Below are 26,939 nucleotides of genomic sequence, written 5' to 3' on the forward strand. Positions count from 1 at the left end.
TCTACAGAACTGGAACTTTTGGCGTATGTAGCGTGTATACATCCATATCCATTTAATAAAAGCGGTTAATTAATATTACAATTTTATCTATTTGTATAGATAACATTGATAACATTGAACGGACATCATAATCTTCCAGACGTACTTGAAATATTTTAATCTTTTTCGACGCGTTGGCGCAACGGTCACAGCACTGGTCGTCGGTTCGACCCAGCTCACGATAAATATTTGTATGGGACATGATTCTGTCGTGGTCTGGGCGTTTGTGCTTGTGTATTGTGTGTGTTTCCTGACCCCCGACTCAGGACGAATCGTACTGGGGCCGTTGAGTATGAAGCGTTTTTTGTGTTGGTTCAAAATTTTGAAAGCAAATTCTTAAATTGTAGAGTCTAAGATATAAAGCAAGGGGATAAGTGGAGAGCTGGTTTTTTGTTCTATTATACTGCGGAAACTCCTGAACCGATCGGAATAATACTTATATCATAAGATGCAGCGTGTTACGGAGAAGGTTTTAGTATATGAAGTGTCGGTGATGACTTATCATGTACAAAAATATGGACGAACAGATGTCGCTAGTAATAATTAAAGATAAAGAATTAACAATGTACGTAACGTGTTAAAAGAATAAATTAGACATGTATTAAAATATCATTGTGTTAAAATCTGTAATATAACTAATTACTTTTATCAGTAAATCTAAGAAATTAACCTCCGATTAATTATAATCACAATTTAATATTTAATCAACTATGTTTTTGATATCCACAAAAAGTTGTGAAATATAGATATCAAATCCACTTAATCCACGTGATTCTGTCTAATTGACGTCATAGATAACAAATATCAAAAATAGAAAGACAAATATTTCTTATTGTATACCAACAAAAACAAAAACAAAATAAAACCATGAGAAAAAAGTATAAAAGGTGGTATTATTGCGTAAAGAGCGACCGTCCTGAAGAGAATTAAAGGGAGGAAGTAGCAGCGATTATTAATATATTTAACAAAATATTTTAAATAAACGTAAACAAAAATACATAAATAAATATAGTAATACGGTAATATGGTAGTGGTGGCTTTGTTTGGTCGCAGCCTTTACCATAGACAGCCGATAACGAACGTTACTTAAGATTGAGAAATTATCCGCTAATATGAAGTAAAGCAGTATGGTGTATCTAACTCCAATTTTACTTTATTATCTATCTATATATTTTAATATTATTTAAAATAATGTTAAATTTCTGCGACCGAAATTACGCGACTGACAACTCACAAAATTACACTCGTCTGGCAGCCCAACAGAATTCGTGCTAGGCAGAATTTCTGCGACCGAAATTAGGCGACTCACAACTAACAAAATTACGCTCGTTTGGCCTCACCGTTAGTGTACAGAATAAAATATTTTTTTTTTTCTGTTTATTCAGGCATTTCCGTCACCAACGGAAATTCAACCCGCATATGTCTCGGACAGTATAAGTAAGTAACAAAGTTTGAAATTTGAAAATATTTATAAATATCGAGATAATATTACTGATCTATCGCGATTTGACTGACTGACCCTGCGCAGTGACTAGGATATTTGATTCTCGCTCTGAGTATGCGTGTAATAAAATCTACAGAAAATTCGACGACATTAATTTTGTAAATAAAAATATATAAAAAAATTAAGTGAAAATATTTTTGTAGTAGTTCAATTTCATAGTAAAATTCCAGTGATATAAGTTGACCCTAGAGTCTAGTAATATTTGCCAACTAAAATTTCAACTTTTTCTTTTGGACGTGTTTGCGGAGTAGCAGAGAGGTGTATCAGTATACAGATATTTGATTGCGTATTGATCCTGGACCCACCAGACCGGATTCTATGTAAAATTAATAACATGTAATAATCTCCAGACAGCCGCATCGTCGGAGGATGGGAGGCGACAGAGGGTCAGTTCCCTTATCAGATCAATATCCGTATGGTAGCTGCTAACGGCGGAGTATTTTCTTGCGGTGGATCTGTCATACACAAGAACTGGATTCTGACCGCTGCTCACTGCACTGCTAAGTAAGCCCTACTAATGATATAAATACGACAGTTCGTGAGGGTGGATGGGTGGATTCTTTCACGCAAAAACCAATTAACTGAATGTAATGAAACTAGTACGTAAATAGTTGGAGATTCGGAATAATGAGTTGGCTACTTTTTATGTCGGTAAACGCGAGGCCCAGCTAATCAACACTAATTAATATTATCTGATATATAAAATTCTCGTGTCGCAGTGTTTGTAATTAAACTCCTTCGAAACGGCTTGACCGATTCTCATGAAATTTTGTGTGCATATTGATTATTGCGTAGGTCTGAGAATCGAACAACATCAATTTTTCATCCCCCTAAATGTTAAGGGTTGTCCACCCTATTTTTTTCATTTTTAAATAAATTATTAATTTTTTATTTTATTATGATTTGGCGTTGAAAAATACGCACAACCCTAAATTTTCACCCTTCTATCACCAACCCATATTTTTAAATAGCGTTTAGCGGCAAGACAACGTTTGCCGAGTCAGCTAGTTTCTTGATAAATATTATTTCTAATTTTGGAGTGCCAATTTATAAGTGTTTTGCTCCACTTTACTACAACACTAATAACCTAAAACTCAACAGCCGATTTGTCTCTCAACAGCCGACTCTCATACGTGCTCCGTTTCGGAGTTGTCGAACTCATCAGGCCAACCGCTATCTTTGAAGAGACAGCATCAAACAATTTCCTTCATCCCAACTACAACCCCAACAGCAATTTCGTTCAGGGCGACGACATCGCCGTGGTTAAGTTGAGCAGAGATCTTACTTTTGGACGTAAGTAAAATTTGTCAACGCCGTGTAGGCTAAGTGTATAAGTATAATAAGTATGCTGTGTGGTTACGGCATTAAAGACACCGCCCTCTATTGCCGTGGGTGTCGTAAGAGGCGACTAAGGAATAACACAGTTCCACTACTAACTACCTTGGACTTAAAAAACCGACCGATGGCGGGTTAACCATCCAGGGCTTTGAAATACACACCGAATCCCGGAAGACGCCGAAGACGGGCAGCAGCGTCTTCGGTGCGACAAAATCAGCCCTGCGGTCACCAACCCGCCTGCCCAGTGTGGTGACTATGGGCAAAACACATGAGTTTACGCCATTTTTGGCGTGAGCTTGTGGAGGCCTATGTCTAGTAGTGGACTGCGAAAAGCTGATGTGATGATGGTGATGGTGATGATGTGTAGGCTAAAACCGTTTCATATTTTGGTAATCGTCACGGCTTTATAGACGAAAAATGTGACAAACAAGCAAAGTTTTGCCTGATAGTAACCAGATACCGTAGCCTATGGATACTTCAAACCAGAAGGATTGCAAGCGCGTTGCTGACCCTGGCTCCGACCCAACCGGAAGCTGTGCTTACTTCACTCACAATAGGAATATAACACAATTCGAGAGAGTCTTTGTGACTGGGTAAATACCTAAACCTTAAAGTATTGTTGTTGTATGGTTGTACTTCTTCAGTCGAATTGCTCCAAGTTTTTGGGAAGATTTTTACTGCTGTCCCTCTCCTCAATAATTTACGAGATTAATAACATTTTGGTTTTAGAATAAATCTATTTTGTCTTGTAATCAAGAAACCCAAAAGCCAGAATTAAGAGTTTATTAGATTTGAAAAGTATTGAAGATTTTTAGGAGAAATTTAAAACACGTTTGCTGTAATGTCGACGCCAAAACTTTACTGCTTTTTTTGCTACCAGCTCATTCCATGGTTGTATTTGGTATATTCACTAAGACTTATTAACTTATCACCATTAATTATCCAACTATTTTCAGCCACCATCCAACCAATCCGCTTGCAGAACTCACAACAGATGAACAAAGACTATACTGGTGAGGTCCTCGTTGTCAGCGGCTTTGGATTAACTCAAGATTCTTGGAACGGTAACTTTTTTATTATCGCTTAAGCTTATTCACATACATAATCTGAGAAAACTTGTCTACCTCACATTAGTTAAAACAATCAATTTGAAAACCTTGTCTAAAACAAGAAATTAAGTAAAGTAACAAAATGTTGCTAAAAATGAATGCATTTTTTCGCTGCACTTTTCTCGTATTTCTAATATTAATAAGTTGTTTAGGACTGACAGTGTAATGGATCTTATTGTGCAGGTGGCACCGCTTCCAGTGTCCTCCGCTGGGTCTACCTCCGAGGCATCAGCAACGCTGAGTGCAGAAACTGGTACAACGCCGTCCACCCTCAAACTATCTGCGCGTCGTACTACAACAGCACGATTCAGTCAGCTTGCCAGGTCAGTTTCAGTCGAAACTATTTGACAGATATTGAGCCCTCGACGATAGAATGGGAATCGCTTTGCGCATTGTAGTAGTCGCAGACAGATTATAGCTTCGTTTAATACATAAACAAAAATTCACGTGTGTTATACTATTTATAACAAAAAAAAAATGATTTACCAAAATGTTTTGTATGTACACGCATCACGCAGAACTTCCGAACACCTGCACACGGGCGCAGGCGGTAAAAATGGCGGTACGAAGTTCTCCAGGTCGACTATTTTGTAATAATACATTTGTAGTCTTTCGACTAATTGGAAGCTTGTTTTCTATAGTTGCAGGGCGCGGGCGTAGGTTATACTTGCACTCTTTACAATATTATGTAGGTAGTACTTAAAAAGATTATAACAAAATTGTAACGTACACCGAACACGTGTATGCGTGCACGCTCTTCGGAGTTCCGATCGAGTCTATCGTATGGCGGCGGGAGTAACTCAGAGCAGTGCCTAGGACTTGCGACCTAGATGTAGGTTTAAGGAGGCCCCCTTTGAGATGCGCATCAACGCTCACCTTCACTGCTCGAGTTATACGCCTCGCCTAGCCAAATTAATCGTAATAGATAACAATTAATTCGTTTGCACAAATTAATTATTGAATGAGTCTAGGTTAAGCTACTAGCGGGATACAACAAGTGTATCGTGCCAAGCCAGAGCCAAGACTGCCTTAGCGGCGGTTGCACCGTTCGTTTCGTACACGTCAGAATAACTCGAGTAATATAATAAATGAGGGTAGATGACTTATCGAACGATGTGCTAGGTGACGCGATCGTTGCATCTGTTGTTTATAAATTCCTTTCTAATTGCGTATGACAGCGCTAGTGTTGACACATTTATGTATAATTGTTTGTTGTGTGAATGTTTCAGGGAGACAGTGGCGGTCCATTGACGGCTGTCGATGAAGATGGAGAACTGACCCAGATCGGTATCGTCAGCTTCGGTTCCAGCCGTGGATGCAGCTCCATCTTCCCCTCAGGTACTTTCTATTACGACTAGTGTGGCAAACAAGTGTAGGGCCCACCTGATAGTTAGCGGTTACCGTAGCCTACAGACGCCTGCAACACCACAGAAGAATCTCAAGGGCGTTGTCGACCACTATACCCGATTCAGCCCAAAATCTCTAGGATACATAATTTATATACTTTTAATACACATAAAAAATGTTTACATATATCTTTAAAAGCGTAGAATCAATGCTACAAAAAAAAAATAGTAAGTTTAAAAAGTTAGTTAGCTCCGCCGTAAACAAAAATATTGCGAGTTTTTTTTTTTTTCTTATAACATACACACACGGTTGCCTGTTCCTGTGGCAACTTAATGCTTGTGTTACAAGTAAGAGCCGATTGTTTTACCTTTTTTTGTTATAAATATACATAGAAATAATACAAAACTATATTTATATAAATATATAAATACAAATATTATACCTAGACACAGGCGGGAATCGAAACCGCAACCCGCGGAACAGAAATCAGGGCAGCTACAACTTGCGCCAACGGGCTAGTCAAAATATAAATATGTCAAGAAAGATTTTCGTATCTGCAATGACGATACACATTCACAGTTATATGTCCAATAGGCTTTTGCTTGCTTGCTTTAACAATGATAGGTGACACACAAGGTTCCTAAGTTAATTTAACTCACCCTTATTCTTTTTACATAACTGCGCATTTTTTTTTCGTTCCAGCTTTCGTCCGTCCTGGTCACTACCACAGTTGGATTACTGAAGTTACCGGCATCGACTTCGACTGGTCCTAGTCTGGTCCAAATTTGTGGACATTAATAACGCTTGGTCACGATACACGCATGTCTAACTTAGGAATAAATATATGATACATTTTTTTTTGTGTTTTTCTTGTGAATTCATACTACAGGTTTTATATTCAGACTTTTTTGAAGTCTTGATTTGTAAAATGACGATTCGAAAGAGCTCTTAGAGCCTATTTGAATAAAGCTATTTTTGATTTTGATTTTGATCAACAGGTATTTGTATATACGTGAAGCAAAAACTTTGTATCCCTTTTTACGAAAATTGCGCGCACGGAGGACTATGAAATTTAGTACCTACACTTATAGTTTATATAGAGAAGGAGTGCAGAATGCTAATATTTTTTTTTAATTATGCGTATAAATATATTAAATTAATAAAAAAAACGTTACACACACTACCTTGTATTTGACACAACATATTATACTTTTTTGTTGTCGTCAAAGTCTGTAGAGAGTTTGAAACATTTTACAAAAGGTTTTTTATTTTCATAATTTTTTGGTTTGCTTTAATTTAAATTTTTAATCATGGTTGAATTTCGATCTCTGGGCGACCATTAGTTATCATAAATTAATTAAAGACAACAAAGTTCTTGCGTTATAAATTATAGTAATTATCCTCATATAGTTGACATGGGAAAAGCAAAAATGTTATAAGGTGGATACAGTTTACACTAAAAAGAGCCGGATCTACTCGTAGTCGGTCTCTTTTGTGAACGCCGACGCTAGAAACAATATTAAATTCACCAAAAAGTAGTTTAGATGAACTGTAACATTGCTAAACATAAGGGTAAATTTCATGAAGATGAGCTGTCTGTCTAAAGAATTAAAAGTATTATTTACATCAACTTTCAGCAGAACTTTAGCCTTACCTTTTAAAAAAGTACGAACGTGTTAAGAAAAAGAAAGAAAAATGTAAAATAAAAAAATATATAATATTCATACTTTATTAATCTAAGAATATTATCTGATCAGTGAAATCAAATACTTTTATTTTTAAAAAGCGTATAATGAATTAAATATCTCGTAATAATTTACGTCCCTATCGATAATATTATATAAGTATACACTTATTATATACTAGCTGCCGCCCGCAACGTCCTCTGCGTGAACGCTATACAGCACCAAAAATACCTACGATTATACCTTTTAAAATAACATTCAATTACCCGTTTCTTCTTTACATTTCATATCTACAGAAAAATCTCATAGATGGCGCTGCTTTAAAATTGTCTTGTCTACTTATATTCATTTAATTTTGTTTATCGGCCTAGTTACTTATATTGCGTGATTTTTATAGTGTGAAGCCAGCTTATATAGCATGGTTATTAACATAATAACAACAACATTCAAATATAAGTCGTTAGATTACACGTTGTTACAGAATGCGTTGAGGAAATAAAGGTTCACTGCTCGTTCCCGGTAGGTGATAGCATGATAATATGTAGCCTATATGTTGACCCGACTTCTTAATAATATTCGTGCCAAATTTGAAGTAAATCCATGCGTTACTTTTTGAGTTTATCCCGGACATACATACAGACAAACAGACGAAAATTCTAAAAACTATATTTTTGGCTGCGGTATCGATTGTAGATCACACCCCAAGTATTCTTTTAAAAAAAATATTCAATGTACAGTTTTGACTTTCTTACCATTTTATTATATGTATAGATATGCCATAACTATAATACTTATCTTTTCTTTTTCCGAGAGCTTTGCACCGGTCGATGTCTTAAACAAGAATAATCCAATCGAGTCGGAACACTCGTTTTATAGACGACGACAAACAAGTATGACTCCTACCTACTTGTTATATTATCAATTATTACATTACAAATTAACTATTTCTTTACATAAAAATATAAAATAATCTGACAAGCGCATGAACTATTCCTTCACAGCCTCCTTTACTTCCAAAGCCTACTTGGGCTGGTTGAAATTTAGTTTTTAGGTGGAGATTATGTGTCTACATGCCAATTCAGACGCCAGGCAGCTAAATGTGGTTCCAACAGCAATCCGACTCACACCACCATCTTTTTTGTATAAGGCACAGTCTAGCAACGTAAAAATATGTGAGAAAAACATGAAGTTAGTTTGCGAGATAACATGAAATTGCAAAGTTTGGCATACATGAAATGACGTAAGTCATTCAAGATAGTACTGCCAGCGTCCCCGGCTGTGACACTCACAAAATCTTTAAGATGTTGTGGTATGATGCCGTCTACCGCTAGCAGAGCCTCTTGTTATAGACCTAATGGCAGCATAGGCGTCTTCATCTTTAATATGTAACTAAAACCAAAACCAACCAAACTAAACTGGAAGAATTTTAAATATACATTTTGAAACCCTATGTTTTTCGAACACAATGTACAAGTAAAAATAAAAAAATAATTTAGATATCAGACTAAAAGTGTGGCAATTCTATTAAAAAACACTTTAAACTTCAGATACGTATAAATTTTTGATAAAGAAATCTCTACCAATATTGTTCATCTTTATGTAGAAAGTAGAAGGCTTATTATTACGAAGGTATCATTATTATTTTAATAAAAGTGTTTTAAATTATATGATTGTTAAACAAAGTTAAAACGAAAGCTTATTTAACAAATTACACACATTACAATTACATACCGCCGAAGGAAACGAATTAGAAAGAACAGAAGTTGTAGAGGTGGCATGATGCGTTCCCGCATCCTGATGCCAACCGGAATCTTTAAGCAACTTGTGTTAAAATCAGTTTTATACCTTTCTGAAAATGTTTTGTGTTAAAATCACAGCATTATAATAAAAATGTTCTGAACTATGTTATGAACTTGTAAATGTCGTCTTGTGTACTGTAGGTATAGTTATAATAATAATAATAATAATCATTACTCATAGTGGGAAATATATCCGACAACCCGCACTGAAGCAGCGTGATGGATTGAGCTCTGAAGCCTTTATGCCCAGCAGTAGGGTATTACAGGCTGAAGCGTATTAAAAGAAAACCAACTTTCCATAAATCATTTTAACTTAATGCGATTCATTACATTAAAATAAACTATATGTATATCCGCCAACTCGCAGTGGAGCAGAGTGGTAAATTAACCACCAATTCTACTCCTACATGGAGAAAGAGGCCATGCCCAGCAGTGGGATGTTACGGGCTGAATCGTGAAACTATGTCTAAAAAAGAGTCACTTAACCATATTTGTGACGTAGAAATAGGATGTTACGGTCGATTGCACTAAATCTTTTAATCAAATCAGCGCCATGCCTCATTTACAGTGAGCGATAAAACAACATTACGTATGTTCATAAAAATAACTATACATTTGATCCTATATTTAGGCCTTATTTAGCCGTTACAGACTATATACATTAGTATATAACGCATAAAAGTAAAACCTTTGAATATAAATTCTTTTCGTCTAGGTTTTAAATTTATGGCATTGTTTTTTTTAGTTCAATTCTTCATACAAATATTGCTAAGCAACAAAGATAATGAATTCAATTATTATCCGTTATTATCAAGTAAATCCGCATTTCAAAATTAGCGCGATAACTCAATATCGGTATAAAACTACCAGAAAAACAATTAATGAGTCAATTAACTAAATTCCGCCATGCTGAGGTACGTGCTAGTGGTTTTGGCCATCGGATTCGTCCAGGTATTTTATTTGTTTTTTTTTACTCTTTAAGTCTTTTATTACTAAGTACATTTTTGCGAGCCATGGATTGTTGCGCTGGCGGTTGCGGGTTCGATCGCCGCACATGACAAACATTTGTATTTGCCATACAGGTGTTTGTCGTGGTCTGGGTGTTTGTGCAGTCCTTGTGGGTCTTCCCACCGTGCCTCGGAGAGTACGTTAAGCCATCGGTCCCGTTTACTCATAGTAATGGAATATATCCGCCAACCCGTATTGGAGCAGCGTGGTGGATTAAGCTCTGACCCTTCTCCTACATGGGGAAAGAGGCCTATGCCCAATAGTGGGATATTACAGGCTGAAGCGTACATTTTTGCGAAAACGAGTGTGCCTTAGATCACACGACTGAAGTAAAACTTCTTTGGTAGACCTACTCTATGTCTTAGATATACGAAACGTAACTGGGTATGAGAGAAGGAGAGAAAGAATATGTGTGCTCGTACCTCGCTGCCTTGCTCCGTTCACCTCGCCCGACCACACTTTTCGTAAAGCTCTCATCACCCATTCGCCAGCGTACTCATCAAGACAAACGTGCATATAGAAGTTTTACTTCAGAAATCGAAGCGGATAGTAAAGCAGTAACTATTTCTCATAAAAACTGTAATTTTATCTTTTTGTTATTTGACGGAATATAATGCAAGCCTTTTAATATTAAATAGATATAAGAACAACCTACTTAAGCTTCTTTTGGATTCCCTTAAATAAAATGATCTGCTACTGTTCGGTGTGACTAGTCAAAAGGTGTAACTATTTTAGTAAATAAATAACATAATTTTTGTATTCACATCATCATCATTTCAGCCTAATACAGCTGGACATAGGCCTCCACAAGTTCGCGCCAAAAATGACATGAACTCATGTGTTTTGCCCATAGTCACCACGCTGGGCAGGCGGGCTGGTGACCTCAATCATAGATTAATAAAAATTGTCGTATTTTAGGCCAATCCAGGGCTTAAAGAGGACGCAGTTGGATTCCTCGAAGACATTAAATTACGTAAGTATTGATATAATTCTGTATTTCTATATTGACCAGAAATTTGGGTACTAGGAACTTTTCATTATTTATTAGGTCTGCAATCTTTAAGCAAATTAATTCTTTATCATTTGTACTATCAGTCACTAAGTGGGACACTTGTTTAGCAAATATACCTACCTAAATAAACTCGGACCCTTTTGAATGCTAAATAGCTCACTATCCCTTTAATTAATCCCAAATGGTAAGCTTAAAATTGTAAAAAAAAGACATACATATTATCTTTTTTTACTCAACCATTATTTTAACGGCTGAAATAGGGATTAGATTGTAATGATATCAGTAAAAATAGCTTAAGTATATTAGAAACCAAAAATTAGCTGACCTGACGAAATACACTTCAAGCTATCGCAGTCAACTGCTGGACATAGGCCTCCAAAAATTCGCGCCAAGAATGGCGCGTGCTCATAATATGTTACTATTCATATGACCTGGCGAATTACGTGCAGCCATATTTCTTTCATACAAACATTGTCTTGATGATAACTACAACCAGCACAAAAATATATATACAATGCTATGTACAGTTTTAGTACAGTATCTGGGTGATTTCTTTTTAACCGACTTCAAAAAAAGGAGGAGGTTACTCAATTCGACCGGATATATATATATTTATGTATGTTACGAAAGTTTGATCATATCTCTCACTTCCGTGCTCAGATCAAATGGCTCCCTATTCGCCTTCGCCGTGATATGCATATCCTTTCTACTCTCTTTAACATCATACGTAACCCAAACTCTCCTTCTTATCTTCGATCCCGTTTCCACTTCCTACCCTCTCCTAATCGTTCCAGGCGCCCTGGCATTACACCAAAGCTGGATGTACCAAAGTGCAATACCAAATTCAAACTAAATTCATTTGCGGTACGCGCCTCTTTACTGTGGAACAAACTCCCAGAAAACATTCAAAAGAGTCCTTCCCTTGTTTCCTTCAAACGTAAATTAAAGGAGCATTTTATATCTCAACTCAATTTACAATCATCTACTTAATGAATATGTAAGTATATAATTACCTATAATATTATATCATATATTTGTATTTATGTGGGTACGTATGTATGTATATATATATATATATATATGTATGTAAGTGGTGTGTGTGTATATGTATATGCATGATATCTGTGTATATGTATATGTATTATATCTATATATATCTATGTAAGTGTATGTATTTATACCTGTAAGTATGTAATATATTACAGTTCTTTAGCTATTACGTTATTAATTCTTGCACTGTGTTCCCCGCTATATGACACTCTCTCTCATGAACATTGGTTGACTGGAAGAGATCTCTTCTAGAGATAAGTCCACCTTTGCCATCAACTTTTTTGTATAAATTCTCTGTACATTATTTTTAGTGCAATAAAGTATATAATAATATGTTCGGGGATAACTCCGTTGTTTATAAACCGATTTTGATGATTCTTTTTTTGTTGAAAAGAAGATATCCCTAGTTTAGTACCATGATAAGGAACCAGGATCTGATGATGGGGTCCCAGAGAAATCGAGAGAAACTCTTGAAAATCCGCAATAACTTTTTACTGGGTGTATCGATTTTAATAATTTTTAATTTAATCGAAAGCTGATGTTTGTCATGTGGTCACATTTAAATTTCATAATATGACCAACAGGTACCGACCGTGTCACGGGCGGATGGCCGGCTCAAGATGGCCAATTTCCGTACCAAGTCAGTATTCGTATGATAAGCAATGTCGGTAACATGATCACCTGCGGCGGAAGTATTGTTGACAACGAGTGGATCATTACCTCAGCTCACTGTCTCGCCAAGTAAGTCAAATATAGCTACACAGTTTACACTCTTTTACTCGATTATTGGTCTTGGTTTTTTAATTCACTGCAAACAGACAGATGCAGTAGAAGACTTGTTTTTTAAATCAGTTGCTTTTGTAAATCGGTTGCGAATCTAATTGTTGCTGATGATATGCTTGAGCAATGTATGTCAAAATAAGGGATGTTTAGCTCCATAACCGTAAACGAAGCTGATACCAAAATAAAAAAAATTATATGCTACCCTTGACCGAAACCGATAAAACATTGTTCAAATATCAGTATCCGTATCCGAAATTTCATATCCGTAAAATAGGAATTTTATGATCAAAATTACAAATCGTAACAAAAAAACCATTATGAGATTTTATGGAACCACAATGCAAGTAAAACTTTAGTGAAGAAAAATATTTACATTAATATACAAATCAAAACGTACAAATACCGTGGAACACTTGCACGAATATTTGAGAATATAAGTGCTACACGGTCCGCTGATGCCAGCTATGGAAGCCGCTATATTGGCTTTGGCTCCTCTGCCATATCTATGCCTTACATTTTATTCCTACTCCGCGGCCAGCTGTATGGCGACATACGATAGATAAACGAAATTTTGGTACGATAGAATAAAAGTTTCACTATAAAAAATCTAATCTTTCCAGCCGTATTTCGTACCTGGTCCGTCTCGGTACAATCGACATCCGTCGTCCGCTGTACATGATCGAACAAGACTACAGAGACGCCGTGTACCATCCAGAATTCGATACGGGAAATTCCAACCGAGTCCAGCAACACGATGTCGCCTTACTAAAGCTGAGCATAAAAGTTGCTTATGGACGTAAGTAGTAGGACATTACTACAATTCTTAACGCAGGCACATTTGGATTGATTGCTAATTGTTCCCCGATTGAATCATTGACACATTTACTCGTTATTATTTTGCACTCTTTATTTAAATTTAAAACAATATAAATTTCAAACTCATCTAATTTTTTGAATAATATTCAATTAAACTTGAAGTTCTCATTTCAATAACAAATGAAGACAAACCCTCTATTTTTAAATCGAAAAAATAGAAATTTAACTGACAATTAAGTTTAATCACTTTTTGACCTTACCCAGTTGTATCATAGAAAACAATTTCTTACAGCTACCATCCAACCCGTCCGAATCCAGAACACACAGCAGATTTACACTAACTACGAGAACAGAGTATTGACTGTTAGCGGTTTCGGATACCACGATGATTCGTGGAACGGTAAAGTTATATTGTCTTGTTAATAATAATATTAATAACAGTTGTGTGGTTCCTGGCAGACTAGAGTAGGGCTATCCCTGCCTCTGCCCAGAATGTCGAAAAAGGCAACTCAACGCAAACAAAGCTGCATAACTCCTGCGCATCGCCCTCGGAGAGCGTGAGTGCCTCTCCGAGTAAGTATCATAGCATTCATATAATATGGATGGAGGACAAAAAAAATGTAAGGCACATAGCATTTCTTATAGAGCCGCTGCCTGGGAGATATTCGGGTACGACTGGGGTTGGTACTGGACGTGGCATCATTCGGGCCGCCAGCCACCCCCGTCGACCGGCATAACCACCTGACCAGTCGGCTAATCAACCATCCCTACCCGTTGACTTGGTGCCGACAGAGTCTCAAGGGATTCAGCTCTCTACTTCCCTAAGACTGAGCAGGATTGACCTCGTCACCTTCTGGTGCAATATATGGTCTAAAATCAAAACAAATGAATTCGATCACCATCACTACGGAGGGCGTGTTGGGGCCCAGCGGACGCCGAACTAGAAAAGTCCGAGGCCGAGGGTCTGCATGAATTTTAGCAAATATGGATTTTAGTTAGTTATTACTAAATTTTAATAATATTGCCCCCTCAATAAAGCTTTTCCGCTATCGAAATTAATGCTTATCTATAATTTGTTATTGCATAATTAGTGCTTAGGGAAGAATTAAATCATACTCTGTCCAGGTGGCACCGATTCCGACATCATGCTCTGGACCCACCTCGTTGGCCTGAGCAATGAGTATTGCCTCAACTACTACACGAGAGTCTATGAGACCACATTGTGCGCACGTTACTACAACTCTACTGATCAATCTGCCTGCTACGTAAGAATTTATCATTAGTTAGAAATATCCTATACGGGTACTATACGGGTACTGTGTGGCTACGGTACTAAAGAATATAGCCACCCCCTCTCTTCCCGTGGGTGTCGTAAGAGGCGACTAAGGGATAACACAGTTCCGCTACCACCTTGGAACTTAAAAAGCCGACCGGTGGCGGGATAACCATCCAACTGCTGGCTTTGAAATACACAGGCCGAAGACGGGCAGCAGCGTCTTCGGTGCGACAAAGCCAGCCCTGCGGTCACCAACCCGCCTGCCCAGCGTGGTGACTACGGGTAAAACACATGAGTTCACGTTATTTTTGGCGTAAACTTGTGGAGGCCTATGTCCAGCAGTGGACTGTATAGGTTGTAATGATAGAAATATCCTACTTAAAGTATAATTGCGAAAGCTTTTGAGAATGGATAGATGTATGTTACTCTTTCACGCACCAACTACTGAACCGATTTCGTAAAACTTTTTATCCCAATATTATAACGAGATACGCGGGTAAAACTTAGAAATTCTGTAATCAATGCATAAATTTAGTGGACTTAGTACTTACCCCTTAAAAGTATATGCAATTTAATCGTTGAAAGAGGTAGATAGAGCATATAGTTATATTTTATGAAAGAAGTAAATTTATTCAGCTTATATTACAATTAGACACAAAAACAGGTTTACCGCTTTAACTATTTATTTTATAATTGTTTTTTCATTTGCAGGGTGATAGTGGCGGTCCTCTAACCATTAAAGATGAGGATGGCAAGGACACCATGGTTGGTATTGTCCATTATGGTTCGTGGAGAGGCTGCACCAGTCCTTGGCCCACGGGTAAGAGATTTTATCAATAAAATCGAAAAAAAATTTACCGAAATAAAACAAACTTGAAAGCTTTTAAAGAATTTTAAATTATCTTTGTTAATATGTTAATGTAAAAACACCACCGATTTTTGAACGTAAATGTTTTTTTTTTGCATGTTTATATATCATTGGTATACCTTCTTTCAGCTTCATTCTCTTCATGACCTTTGCCTAAAGTTTGTCTGGAAGAGATCGCTCTTTTAGCGATAAGGCCACCTTTTGAACATTTGTTAACTTTGTAATTATTTTATCCTTCGGTGTTTATTCTTGTTGTACAATGGAGAATATTTGTATTGTATTATATTGTTAATGATAAAGATTCGTTGAATTAGTCGCGCTTATATTTTATGGAAAACGTGACTATTTTTACAATCATTGAGTTTTTTAAAAAGAGTAACTGTGGAGTTTCTTTCCGCCTCTTCGGTGCGGAACCTACATTCCGAATCGGTGGTAGTTTCAAATTAACCATAAATAATTTATTAAAGAGAAACATAATTACAATTTGCAAAATTTTGATTTAAACAGTGTATCGATGCCTACTTGAATAAGGAAATTTTTATTATTGGTTTAGATCCCGCTGAGTGGAATGTCCATAACTTTTTGAGTTATACGAGTAATTTAATCGTTTACTTAACTGATCTATTTTGTTTGAAAAATGTTAATACGGGTCATTATACACGCCAGAAACATACAAAAATATTTCATTTATTAAATATTAATTTTATTTTCAGCGTACGTTCGCCCTGGTTTCTACCACCAATGGCTCACTTCAGTAACCGGAATCAATTTCGATTGGAGTTTCTAAGATGAATAAAATTCGTTAAAAATTGATATTAAAATATTGAATTATATTTATTATATTCGTACATTATAATTGAACTTATAATAAGTACTTATACTGAGTAACAATAAAATAAACACACAATAAAATAAAAATAAATTATACATTATGTTTAGATTAAACGAGTGTTCAAATGTTCGTGTAGAAAATAACAAAACAAAATAAATAAAACAAATTACGCTACATTGAAATATTTTATTAAATCGACATTGCCAACGCTCGTTCATATAAGTACATTAAATAAGGCAACAACTGGAGTAGGATAAAAGTTAACTAACACAAGAATTTAAGAAAAAGATAATAATAATGTAATAATAAGGATCTGGAAGGTTATGACTAATATTAACTGGAACAGCTAATCTTTAACTCGTAAGCCCAGAATGGAGGCTGGGAAGAATATCCTCGGATTTCTGCTTCCGGCTGAACTTCGTACGGATTAGTTATCACTTGAAGTAGGAATCGAACCTAAAATTGAATAAATAATTTATTTTATCAATGTTTCTTATGAAGAAAACTGTCTGAAATTAACTGTTTAATTTTTTTATATTGATATATCGGCAAACAAGTGTACGGTTGCCTGATGGTAAGCGAATACTGTACCCTATGGAAAAAATCTCATAAAACATGGACAAATGCAGAATTATAAGAGTCTATGAGATCTGATAGATTCTTATAACTGAGAATTCGGTCTGCACTTGTCCATGTTTAATGAGATTCTTTCCATAGGGTAGCCTATAGACGTCTGTAACTCTATGAGCATAGCAAAAGCGTTGCCGACCCTACATCCAACCCTCCCCGGGAGCATTGGTCACCTTACTCACCACAGGTACACAAAGCTGCTTGAGGGTAGTATTATTTAGTTCTGATCTACAAGGTCGAGGTACTTCCCCAGTCAGGCTGCTCCCAATTTCGAGTAAGATATTTCATGCTGTGCCCTACCTTAATAAAACGTGTTCTTCTTTTAAATGCGCAATAAAGTATTAACTAAATAACGATTTAATCTTAATTTTGTCATAAAAATTGTCGTTAATTTAAAAGTTCTATTAAGACATTCCTTTGATATTATTATCCTCCAATTATGAATAGAAATCGGGCTTTGAGTGTATTTATTACGCGTTATGTGAATTTGAAACTTTTCGCATTTTTTTTCCTTTAAAAACAGAAAATATCTTGAGTATTGTTTGCAGGGTATTCCTCAAAATCTTAGGTGAATGCTATTACAAGCTTAGTACATTGGTACTAGACCTTTTCAAAGTCATCTTTCTCTGCATCAATGATGGCGCTATGTAACAGCCAGTTCCTCGGCACGTATACAGGGTTAACGGCGAACATTCGTTTTCGGCGTTCCTCTTCAAAAAGACCAGCAGCATTACTCGTGTCCACTAGAAAAGGACGTTCTTAGTAATTGTATAATTATATTCCCATGAGTGATCCTTAGGGTTTAGGGTATTTGTTTTAGCAGCAAAATTTTACTAGCACCGATAGGCATGGCAGTCGCAGAACTCAAGAGAAATCACCTCAAAATATTTACCAAATTCTTGGTTTGTGTATTTCAAAAACGATTGGTTTTATTTACGAGACTCTATATTTTGAAAGCAGCATATTTGACCATTAATTTCAAGGTTCAAATTGTTATTTGTTGAGTATACTTTAAAAGCTTACAGCATGTCTTAGTCTCTGAACTACTCGACTTTGTGAGGATGACAAAATTTTGATGGTTCTACTTTCAAGTTAATTAAGTGCATTCAATTGTAGTGAATAAAACTAATAACTCCCTTAATGAATAAAAACTGCTTTTCAAGTTGCAATATATAAATTATATTTTAATTATACTAACCTTTTTAAACACCAGAATTGAAGATTTCAGAAGAGAAAGATATACATTTTTAGAGCCAAATTTAAAATATACAAAGTAGCTTGTCGATACATTACCAAGAAACATAAAGCTATGAAGAAGTTTCTTCAGAATACTTGCCAGCCTCTTTATCTAATCGGTTGCGGTATTGGTCCAGCCAACAACCCCAAAAAGAGTGAGAAGATAGACGTTTTAGCGACCACTTCTCATTTAATTTCAGCTCGCTACTCAATTCGTGAGGTTGCAGCTGAAAATAGTGACCAAGTTCTTGATCGTATGCAATTAAAGGAAAACCTATTTATTAATAGGGTTCTCAAGAATCAAATCAACTTTATTTATTTTAGTTCTAATATGATGCAGACGATAGGCTATTTTGTTGAGTAAGTATTATTATCTTCTTCTATATATTAATACGTGAAGCAAAAACTTTGTACCCCTTTTAACGAAAATTACGTGGACGGAGGAGTATGAAATTTTGCATACTTATAGTTCATAAAGAGAAGGAGTGCAGAATGCTAATATTTTTTTTAATAATGCATAAAAACACTTTAAATCAACACTTACTTTTACTATTTTTTTACACCTTAAGGTTGACTGGTAGATAAGGCTGTACGGCCTTAAGTCCGCCTTTTGCGCAACGTGTTATCTTGATGTGTTGTTATGTTGTTGTTTTTTTTTTTTTTGGAGTTGTGTAATAAAGTTTAAATAAATAAATAAATAAATAAATAAATAAAAATGACTACACACATTACCATTTATTTGACACACACATGCAATCGAATTGCGTATTTTGGCTTCTCCTAAAACCCGGCGCTCGGGTGTTCTGCACCCTTTGCCTGCCTACACATTAAATAATTGAAAAGCAATCTAAGTTTGTTACTTCAGCTAGTTGTCTAAACGTAGCGGTGAAGTCAGCTCCCGTCTGCTGCATCATATCGAGTAACTTCTCCACCAGCTCTTCATCACCCCAACGCTCTTTCTTAAGTCCAATCTTCACCAGGAATGTTTCTCTACGTTTTAAATTATAACTTTCAAATTTATTTAGCACAGAAAATTATTGGATATTATTGGATATCATTACATAGTATAACACAAATTCGCTTCCCACTGTCTGTATGCTTAGATCTTTAAAACTACGCAACGAACTTTAATGCGGTTTCTTTAGTAAATAGAGTGATTTGAAGAAACACATTTTTTTGCGCTTACATTGCAAATATTTATTTTATATTTAGTATCAGCATTGCACCCGTGCGGAGCCGGGCTGGGTCGCTAGTCTGTTATAAATTAAAATAATGGGTTGAAGAGTAATCCCTATGAAAAAAACCTCATAAAACATGGACAATTACAGACCAAATTCTCCTACCTAGTTATTTACGGCTGTCATAGGGAATTGCTAGAGAATATTTATATTTTTTGTACTTGACTGACTGAATATCGGCAGGTGTAGGTTCGAAATCCGATCAAATCGGATCGGCTCCACAACTATTAGATATCATTTATTAATATTAATTGATTGATAGAACTTCCTCAAATTGCAGAGTCAGCAGAGTTATATAACAGAAGTTTTCCAAATATGGCTTGGTTAAATAATGTCTTATGTCTATTATCTTGTATAGACCAGCATTGTGCACAGACGTAAAGGTAAAAAACTACTAAAGGTAGAAAACTAAAATTTGTTAGTCATAGTACCTGAAATTTTACTAAATTGATTACATTATTTACTATTACAAACGTACAGAATCTTATTTTTGCAGTATGTGTCCAAGGTTTTTAGTATATGCGAGACATGGACTTGTTGTGCTGGTGTCAACAGAGGTTCCAGGGCATTCGCTAACTGCCCTATGTTCCATACCATCACCTAAAGTTGAAAAAATATTTGTTTACTTATATATATTGTTTAAGCTTTCTCAAAGAAGTAGACCACTTATCCTGCTTTTCACACAAATTCTTTTATCATTTATTTTTCTAATTACATATAACTTTATTTTCTTTTTACTAATTACTAACTTGAAACAAGATCTCTAACATTTAAATTATTCATACTTATATCAATCGACGACACTTAAACAATTTATATTCATTCTTTGACTTCTAATCAAGTTACAGAGGTAGGTCTAGATTTGTAATCTATAATATAAAAAAAATATATATACGGTCGAATTGAGTAACCTCCTCCTTTTTTTGAAGTCGGTTAAAAATGAGTCGCTGAATGTGTTGCTAAGCGCAAAACTCGAGAACGGTTGGACCGATTTCGCTAATTCTTTTTTTAAAATATTCCTTGAAGTACGAGGATGGTTCTTACGGAGAGAAAAATTCTAAAAAAAAAATTTAAATTTCCTGAAAAAGTCTAAAAACAACACTTTTCTATACTCCCATACAAAAGATTTGTGATAATACTTAAAAGTCAATTTGAACTTTAATACCATACGATAAAGTTTGTGTTAGGCGATACGAAGTTCGCCGGGTCAGCTAGTTTTATTTAATTTTGATTCGATATATCATAAGACGATAAAAATATTAATACTGTACCTGGCTATGAATAATTCACACCTACCTTTTGAAAGAGACAATTAGCTAATTTCAAATTCTTCTTTTAACTAGACGCGACTGCATCCTGTCGTACTTAGACACAACAACTGATAAAACGTCACGTAGGTTACTGGCGTCAGTGACAACGGTCTACAAATTTGAAACTAGGCGATTGTCTCTTTCCAATGCATTGCATGCGCATAGGCCTCTTTCTCCACGTAGGAGAAGAAATGTTTCCTACAATGAGTAACGATCGCTATCAGGTATTTATGATAACAACCGACGGCTTAACGTGCTCTCCGAGGCAAGGTGGGTGACCCATAAGGACAGGCATCCAAACCGGAAAGCACTATTTTTACAAAGACAAATATCCATTCCGAGCGGAATTCAAAAATGCACACCGTCGGTATTTTAGGTGATCAGTCGCACCACTCCACCAGAGTGGTTGTTCCTCCTAGTCTTTCCAATGGTCGAAGTGCATTATTTTTTTGCCGGGTACTGTATCAATATTTAACATCTGCTGGGTGGTAGGTGCTATTTACTTTACGCTTCAGCCTGTAGCATCCCACTACTGGGCATAGGCCTCTTTCCTGATGTAGGAGAAGGATCAGAGCTTAATCCACCACGCTGCTCCAATGCGGGTTGGCGGATATTTACTTTACAATAAAGAAATTCGACTATTGTCCTTCGTATCTTTCCTTGATCATATGCTTTTAATACTAACCCAAGAATACGTCTAATCAATATCTATTACATAATAAACAATTATTGCCAGGTATCCGTTCTTACATCAGGTTGTTTACCAAAAGCGTATCGTCCTTCGCTATCAAAACAGTTCGCAACGAAACCAGAGTCATAGGAGTCGATGAAACCAAACGGTCCATAATCAAGTGTCACACCGAGGAGACTCATGTTGTCTGTATTCAACAGACCGTGAGTGAAACCCAACCCTGAAGAACATAATTTTTACTGCAATAGTAACTAAACTAGTAAATTTTGGACGTTGAGTGATACCGAGTACTAAATAAATATTTATTCTTAGTGGTTATTTTGGACACTATCAGAAACGATTTGCATTTTTTTTTATATCACTAGGTCGGCAAACAAGCGTACGGCTCACCTGATGGTAAGCGATTACCGTAGCTTATAGACGCCTGCAACGCCAGAAGTATCGCAAGCGCGTTGCCGACCCAATCTCCAATCCCCCCCCAGGAGCTCTGGTCACCTTACTCACCAACAGGAACACAATACTGTTTGAAAGCAGTATTATTTAGCTGTGATCTTCAATCTACATATAAAATGGAACATTAACCTTTTTTTTGTTGGCCTTAATAATTCAGTATAGCGATAAATATTCCACTTTATATATTTACAGCAAATATCTAATTTAGCTCACATAAAAGTCATAGTATCGTTGAAACCTAAAGGTTTGTATTACCAGCAATATTTTGTTGACCTTGATGATAACTAATTGATAATAAATTTATTACACTAACATTTTAGTAAGTAAATTGAAACGAAGCAATACCAACAATTTGTGCCATAGAGGAAAATACAAAGTTTAACGAAACTTTGGAAATTGATAGATGTGAAAATTTCGGCAAATGTACGGCTGAACATTTTTTAAAGCTATAATAATGTCTCTTCACACACATTTTTATGTATATTTTATATTAGTTCTTTCGAATTAAGACGAACTAAGAAAAAAAACCCTTACCTTGCCATTTAGCCACGAGGTCCAAAGTTCTATGAGCAATCTCTGAAAATAATCGTATGTACCTGTTATCATCTGTAAGTTGTATATCTGGAAAGTGTTCCTGAAACAAATAATCACAAGTGGGTTTTTTTCTGTAAATAACTTTTTATTCAAACTATAAGAATATCTCAACTTACATAAATCTAAACAAATAAATAAAATTGGTGTGTCCGTTTGTAATATTAAAATAACCACTTTTTACTAAATTCATATGTATGTACACGTTACATATACCAAATTGACATTTTTTATGATTTTTGTCTGTCTGTCTGTCTGTGTGTTTCGGCTAATCTCTGAAACGGCTGGGCCGATTTGGACGGGACTTTCACTGGCAGATAGCTGATGTAATAAGGAGTACGTAGGCTATTTTTGTTTTAGATTTGATAACTCTGCAAACTAAACAATAACTATTTTGTTAAATTTCACGCGGACGAAGTCGCGGGCACAGCTAGTTACATAATAAAATTCAATCCTTAAAGTTTCCTTAAATTGTAATAATATAAGGCCACTAACCTTTATGACAAAATCAAGAATCTGCCTCAACACGCCTAACTCTCCATTCCTCGCCAATATTTCCAAGGAACCGAAACGGAACCAACTTTCAGACAGTCGCAACAAAATGGCGGCTCTCTCGCGACGCGCAGAACCCGTATAAAACATATCTCGAACCACGGCTTCATCGCTCACTGTTAGATGTACAATATTCTTCTTAATATTACTTAGGTAGGGTACAGGAAGAAATATCTTGCTCAAAATTTGAACCGGGGAATTACCTCATCCTTACATAAAATCATAGCTAAATAATACTGTTCCCAAGTAGTGTTGTGCTCCTGTGGTGGATAGAGTAAGTTCTTGGAGATGGTTTGAGGGGTTATCGTCGGCAACGCGCTTGTAATACTCCCAATGTTGCAGGGTTCCAAATATACGGTATCCGCTTATCATCAAGTAGTCCGTGTACTTAATTAAAATTCTTAGTTAAAAAATAATAATAATTAAATGATTGCTGTTTGGCTACGGTAGTAAAGAATATAGCCACCCTCTCTCTTCCCGTGGGTGTCGTAAGAGGCGACAAGAGGATAACACAGTTCCACTACCACCTTGGAACATAAAAAGCCGACCGATGGCGGGATAACCATCCAACTGCTAGCTTTGAAATACACAGGCCGAAGACGGGCAGCAGCGTCTTCGGTGCGACAAAGCCAGCCCTGCGGTCACCAAGCCGCCTGCCCAGCGTGGTGACTATGGGCAAAATACATGAGTTTACGCCATTTTTTGACACGAACTTGTGGAGGCCTATGTCCAGGAGTGGACTGTAATAAGCTGAAATGATGATGAAATGATGAATTAAATGTTTCGGCTATGGCTTTCAGTTTCATAAAAGCTGCTACAAATGACATAACTTTAAGGAATTTTCTGGAAGTTAGTCAATCTTGTTTATTTTATTCAGTACTTTGATTATATTTTGAAAGCCTGTGAATTTAAAACGGTCACATATTTAGTAACTGTTTTACTATTTTTATTTTTTATTTTTTTAATGAACAGCTTCTTACCAACCACAGCAGCAGCTCTAGTAGTCGGAACACCCAAGTAGTACATGGCCTCACTCGCAATCATCTCTCTTATACAGGAACGTAGCACCGCTCGACCGTCATATAAACGAGAATATGGAGTCTGGCCCGAACCTTTGAGTTGAACCTGCCAGCGCTTGTTTAACCTAATAACCATTGAGTAGGGCACAGGACAACAGGAAATATGCTGCTCAATTTCTGGAGCAACCTGACTGGGGAAGTTCCTCGACCTTACAGAAGATCACAGCTAAATAAGCTTTCAAGTAGTTCTGTGTTTCTGTGGTGAATAAGGTTGGGGGGTTGGGGATAGGGTCGGCAAATACGTTGGGAATATAAGCTAAACATTTGTTTGCCGACTTAATTATATATAAAAAAATCTATGTTTAAGTAATCCTCCTACATAGACATTTCAATGTAGAAACCCTCACAGATGACGATGCGTTGGAGTAGCGGTCACAGCACTGGCTGTTGCGCTGGCGGTCGCGGGTTCGATCCCCGCACACGACAGCCACCCGTATTGGCCATATAGATGTTTGTCAGGTCATTTTCCTTGAACTTTTTCCTACCTGACTTCAAAGAAGACATAAAAGATGTCCCAGTTGTTAAGAACTAAGTAGATATAAATAAAATATGTCAATAATAAAGTAGACAAATAGGTAAGGTGTTTGTAAATGTGCATAATAAGGTAGGTAAATATTAAAGAATAAAAAAAAAAAATTGGTTGCCTGTAAAGTCGGTATACGGGCGAAAGTTTTACGTGACAACGACTTTGAGTGGTAAAATAATTTTAATGTGAATATTCATTCGTATAGTAGGAAGAAGGATGAAATAATAGTAACAATTTAAAACATTTATTTATACAAAGAATTATATTTAAAACATTAATTTATACAAAGAATCTCGCACTGAATTTCATTCACTTTTTATGTCTGTCTCTCTCGCTCTTAGGCGGGCTAACCATGCCCGAGTGGAAGGGACGCGTGCCTCTCACTCGCTCTCATTGTGAGCGCATAACGTGAGCGGAGCGTAACGCAGTTTCTTGAAGTGTCACCCGGCAAACCAATTTATAAGACGTTGTCACGTCAAAACAAAGGACATATAAGTACTTACCTACTTATATATTCGCCAAGGATGTGTGCCCTTCCATCTCCTAATTGACCTACCCATAAGCCGTATTGATGACCACCATATCTAAAATATACCAAAGTAACGACCATAGAAACAGATGTAAAAAAATTGGTATTAATGAAGGCGACTTTTCAGACACCTCAACATGGCATAAAAGTATTCCTAATAAAAGGTTATCCTTTTATCAGGATTTTTTCCATGTCATCGAAAACTATTGGTAAACTAAGTGCCTATTTTATCAGTCGCTATTAAAGCGGTGGGACGTATAATGAAATCTACACTATCCGTCAGATAGAATTTCTTGGTGTATTTTTCTTTTTCATCATCAAACTCGCAACAAGTCAATTCAAATACTAGTTGGGTTAAAACGGTCGCAAAAAGCCTGTCCGGCTGATTAATCCTATCAGGAACAGTATAAACTTCATTAACAAGATAACAAGCGGTGCAACTAGTCCAAAGTATGGTGAAAATGTTTGTTTTAAAAAAAATCTTAAAAAGTCTTCATAAAATGAAAAACTCTGAATAACTCTTCAATAACGTCCGAAATTTCAAAAAATATTTGACTTATAAAAACAAACATTTCTACCAGGGTCATGTTAGTTACTATAATACCGTTGTAATCGCAATATATTTTAAAAATTAGTATGGGTACTTCTAAGGAAGAAGTGCATCTGATATTTAATGAACACTGAATCAATATTTTTTGAAGCCCCTTTTCGGTTTTTATTCAGCAGCCGGTATACATAGCTAAGCCGTAAATAATATTTTACACGAATTATAATAGGTGTCTATGCCTTCCTACCTTGTGTGGGGTGTGCATATATCTTTTTGGCCTATAATTTTTTAGCCTATATAATTTCATCAAATAAAAAAAAATCTGTTTTACCTATGAGCGACAGGTAACGCTCCATAAGGTAATTTTCTGCCAGCTATAAATTCGACAAACTCTTGATTGTTTGCGATATTCGGATCCATGTCTAAAATGTTGATCATAGCATTTTCGCTAGCGCATACCAAGCGGATGTTACGTTCCAGCGGACGTGGCGTAACCTAAGTAATATTAAAATTCAATAATATTTCCGTAATTAGAGCGATATAAAGTTTTATTACGTCCTCCAGGCCGCTGGACCGACGATCTACGTAAAATTGCTGGTGGAGCCTGGATTAAGATTGCAGAAAACAGGGATGTTTGGCGCAAACTTAGGGAGGCCAAAGTCCAGCAGTGAACTGAGATAAGCTGATGTGATGATGATGATGAAAGCTAAAATTATGGACGAATACCTCAGAGTAGATAACGTTTTTCACATTATTTTTGACTTGATCATGATTTTCGTCAATCGGCAACAAAATGTATTTCGGATAAAGGCAAAACCTCCACTCTGTTAAATTTGTCTTTAACAAACTTGTTTCTCCTTCCATTTTCATTGTAATGTGAAAGTACAAATTAATCTTTAGCGTAAATAAAAATTAAATAAAATTTACATGTATGTCCAATTTCAAAAATAGACAATAAGTTATAGTGACCCTACACTACACATAAACTCGGATTGTGTATGTTTGGAAAAAAATGTTTTCTTCAATTTTTTTAACTTACAAATAATGAAATGCATTTTGGTTAGAATCTTAGAATGTTAAAACAGTTAAAT

The 26,939-nt window shown here is 36.1% G+C and overlaps 3 protein-coding genes across 3 annotated transcripts; 2 read left to right on the forward strand and 1 right to left on the reverse strand.

Annotated features, from left to right (window-relative positions):
* The first annotated feature begins 1,597 nt into the window (after positions 1 to 1,597).
* LOC123663293 (chymotrypsin-like elastase family member 2A) lies at positions 1,598 to 6,194 on the forward strand. Its single transcript, XM_045597982.1, has 7 exons — positions 1,598 to 1,601; positions 1,894 to 2,047; positions 2,664 to 2,836; positions 3,838 to 3,945; positions 4,174 to 4,313; positions 5,220 to 5,328; positions 6,040 to 6,194. Exons 1-7 carry the CDS (start codon positions 1,598 to 1,600, stop codon positions 6,108 to 6,110), a joined length of 759 nt encoding a protein of 252 aa, XP_045453938.1. The 3' UTR covers positions 6,111 to 6,194.
* A 3,533-nt stretch (positions 6,195 to 9,727) lies between these two features.
* On the forward strand, positions 9,728 to 16,421 carry LOC123663295 (collagenase-like). The gene is made up of 8 exons (XM_045597983.1): positions 9,728 to 9,772; positions 10,748 to 10,802; positions 12,476 to 12,632; positions 13,295 to 13,470; positions 13,783 to 13,890; positions 14,616 to 14,755; positions 15,478 to 15,586; positions 16,348 to 16,421. Exons 1-8 carry the CDS (start codon positions 9,728 to 9,730, stop codon positions 16,419 to 16,421), a joined length of 864 nt encoding a protein of 287 aa, XP_045453939.1.
* Positions 16,422 to 16,637: 216 nt separating this feature from the next.
* Positions 16,638 to 26,718, reverse strand: LOC123663591 (protein adenylyltransferase SelO-like). The gene is made up of 12 exons (XM_045598260.1): positions 26,575 to 26,718; positions 26,180 to 26,343; positions 25,276 to 25,356; positions 24,148 to 24,311; positions 23,111 to 23,283; positions 22,559 to 22,658; positions 21,631 to 21,791; positions 20,049 to 20,170; positions 19,193 to 19,322; positions 18,433 to 18,559; positions 17,703 to 17,839; positions 16,638 to 16,922 (listed from the first exon to the last, which is right to left on the reverse strand). Exons 1-12 carry the CDS (start codon positions 26,716 to 26,718, stop codon positions 16,800 to 16,802), a joined length of 1,626 nt encoding a protein of 541 aa, XP_045454216.1. The 3' UTR covers positions 16,638 to 16,799.
* Positions 26,719 to 26,939: the final 221 nt, after the last annotated feature.

The sequence above is a fragment of the Melitaea cinxia genome, chromosome 20, assembly GCF_905220565.1.
Source record: "Melitaea cinxia chromosome 20, ilMelCinx1.1, whole genome shotgun sequence".
NCBI lineage: Eukaryota > Metazoa > Arthropoda > Insecta > Lepidoptera > Nymphalidae > Melitaea > Melitaea cinxia.

Coding starts and splice junctions, on each gene's coding strand:
- LOC123663293 (XM_045597982.1), top strand. Junction 2,048..2,663: donor GCTGCTCACTGCACTGCTAA/GTAAGCCCTACT, acceptor GTCTCTCAACAG/CCGACTCTCATACGTGCTCC. Junction 2,837..3,837: donor CAGAGATCTTACTTTTGGAC/GTAAGTAAAATT, acceptor AACTATTTTCAG/CCACCATCCAACCAATCCGC.
- LOC123663295 (XM_045597983.1), top strand. CDS start 9,728: ATGCTGAGGTACGTGCTAGTGGTTTTGGCCATCGGATTCGTCCAG. Junction 9,773..10,747: donor TGGCCATCGGATTCGTCCAG/GTATTTTATTTG, acceptor GTCGTATTTTAG/GCCAATCCAGGGCTTAAAGA. Junction 13,471..13,782: donor CATAAAAGTTGCTTATGGAC/GTAAGTAGTAGG, acceptor AATTTCTTACAG/CTACCATCCAACCCGTCCGA.
- LOC123663591 (XM_045598260.1), bottom strand. CDS start 26,718: ATGAAAATGGAAGGAGAAACAAGTTTGTTAAAGACAAATTTAACAGAG. Junction 18,560..19,192: donor CGTTTAGACAACTAGCTGAA/GTAACAAACTTA, acceptor CACTATTTTCAG/CTGCAACCTCACGAATTGAG. Junction 17,840..18,432: donor CCGATTAGATAAAGAGGCTG/GCAAGTATTCTG, acceptor GTCCTTTTCTAG/TGGACACGAGTAATGCTGCT.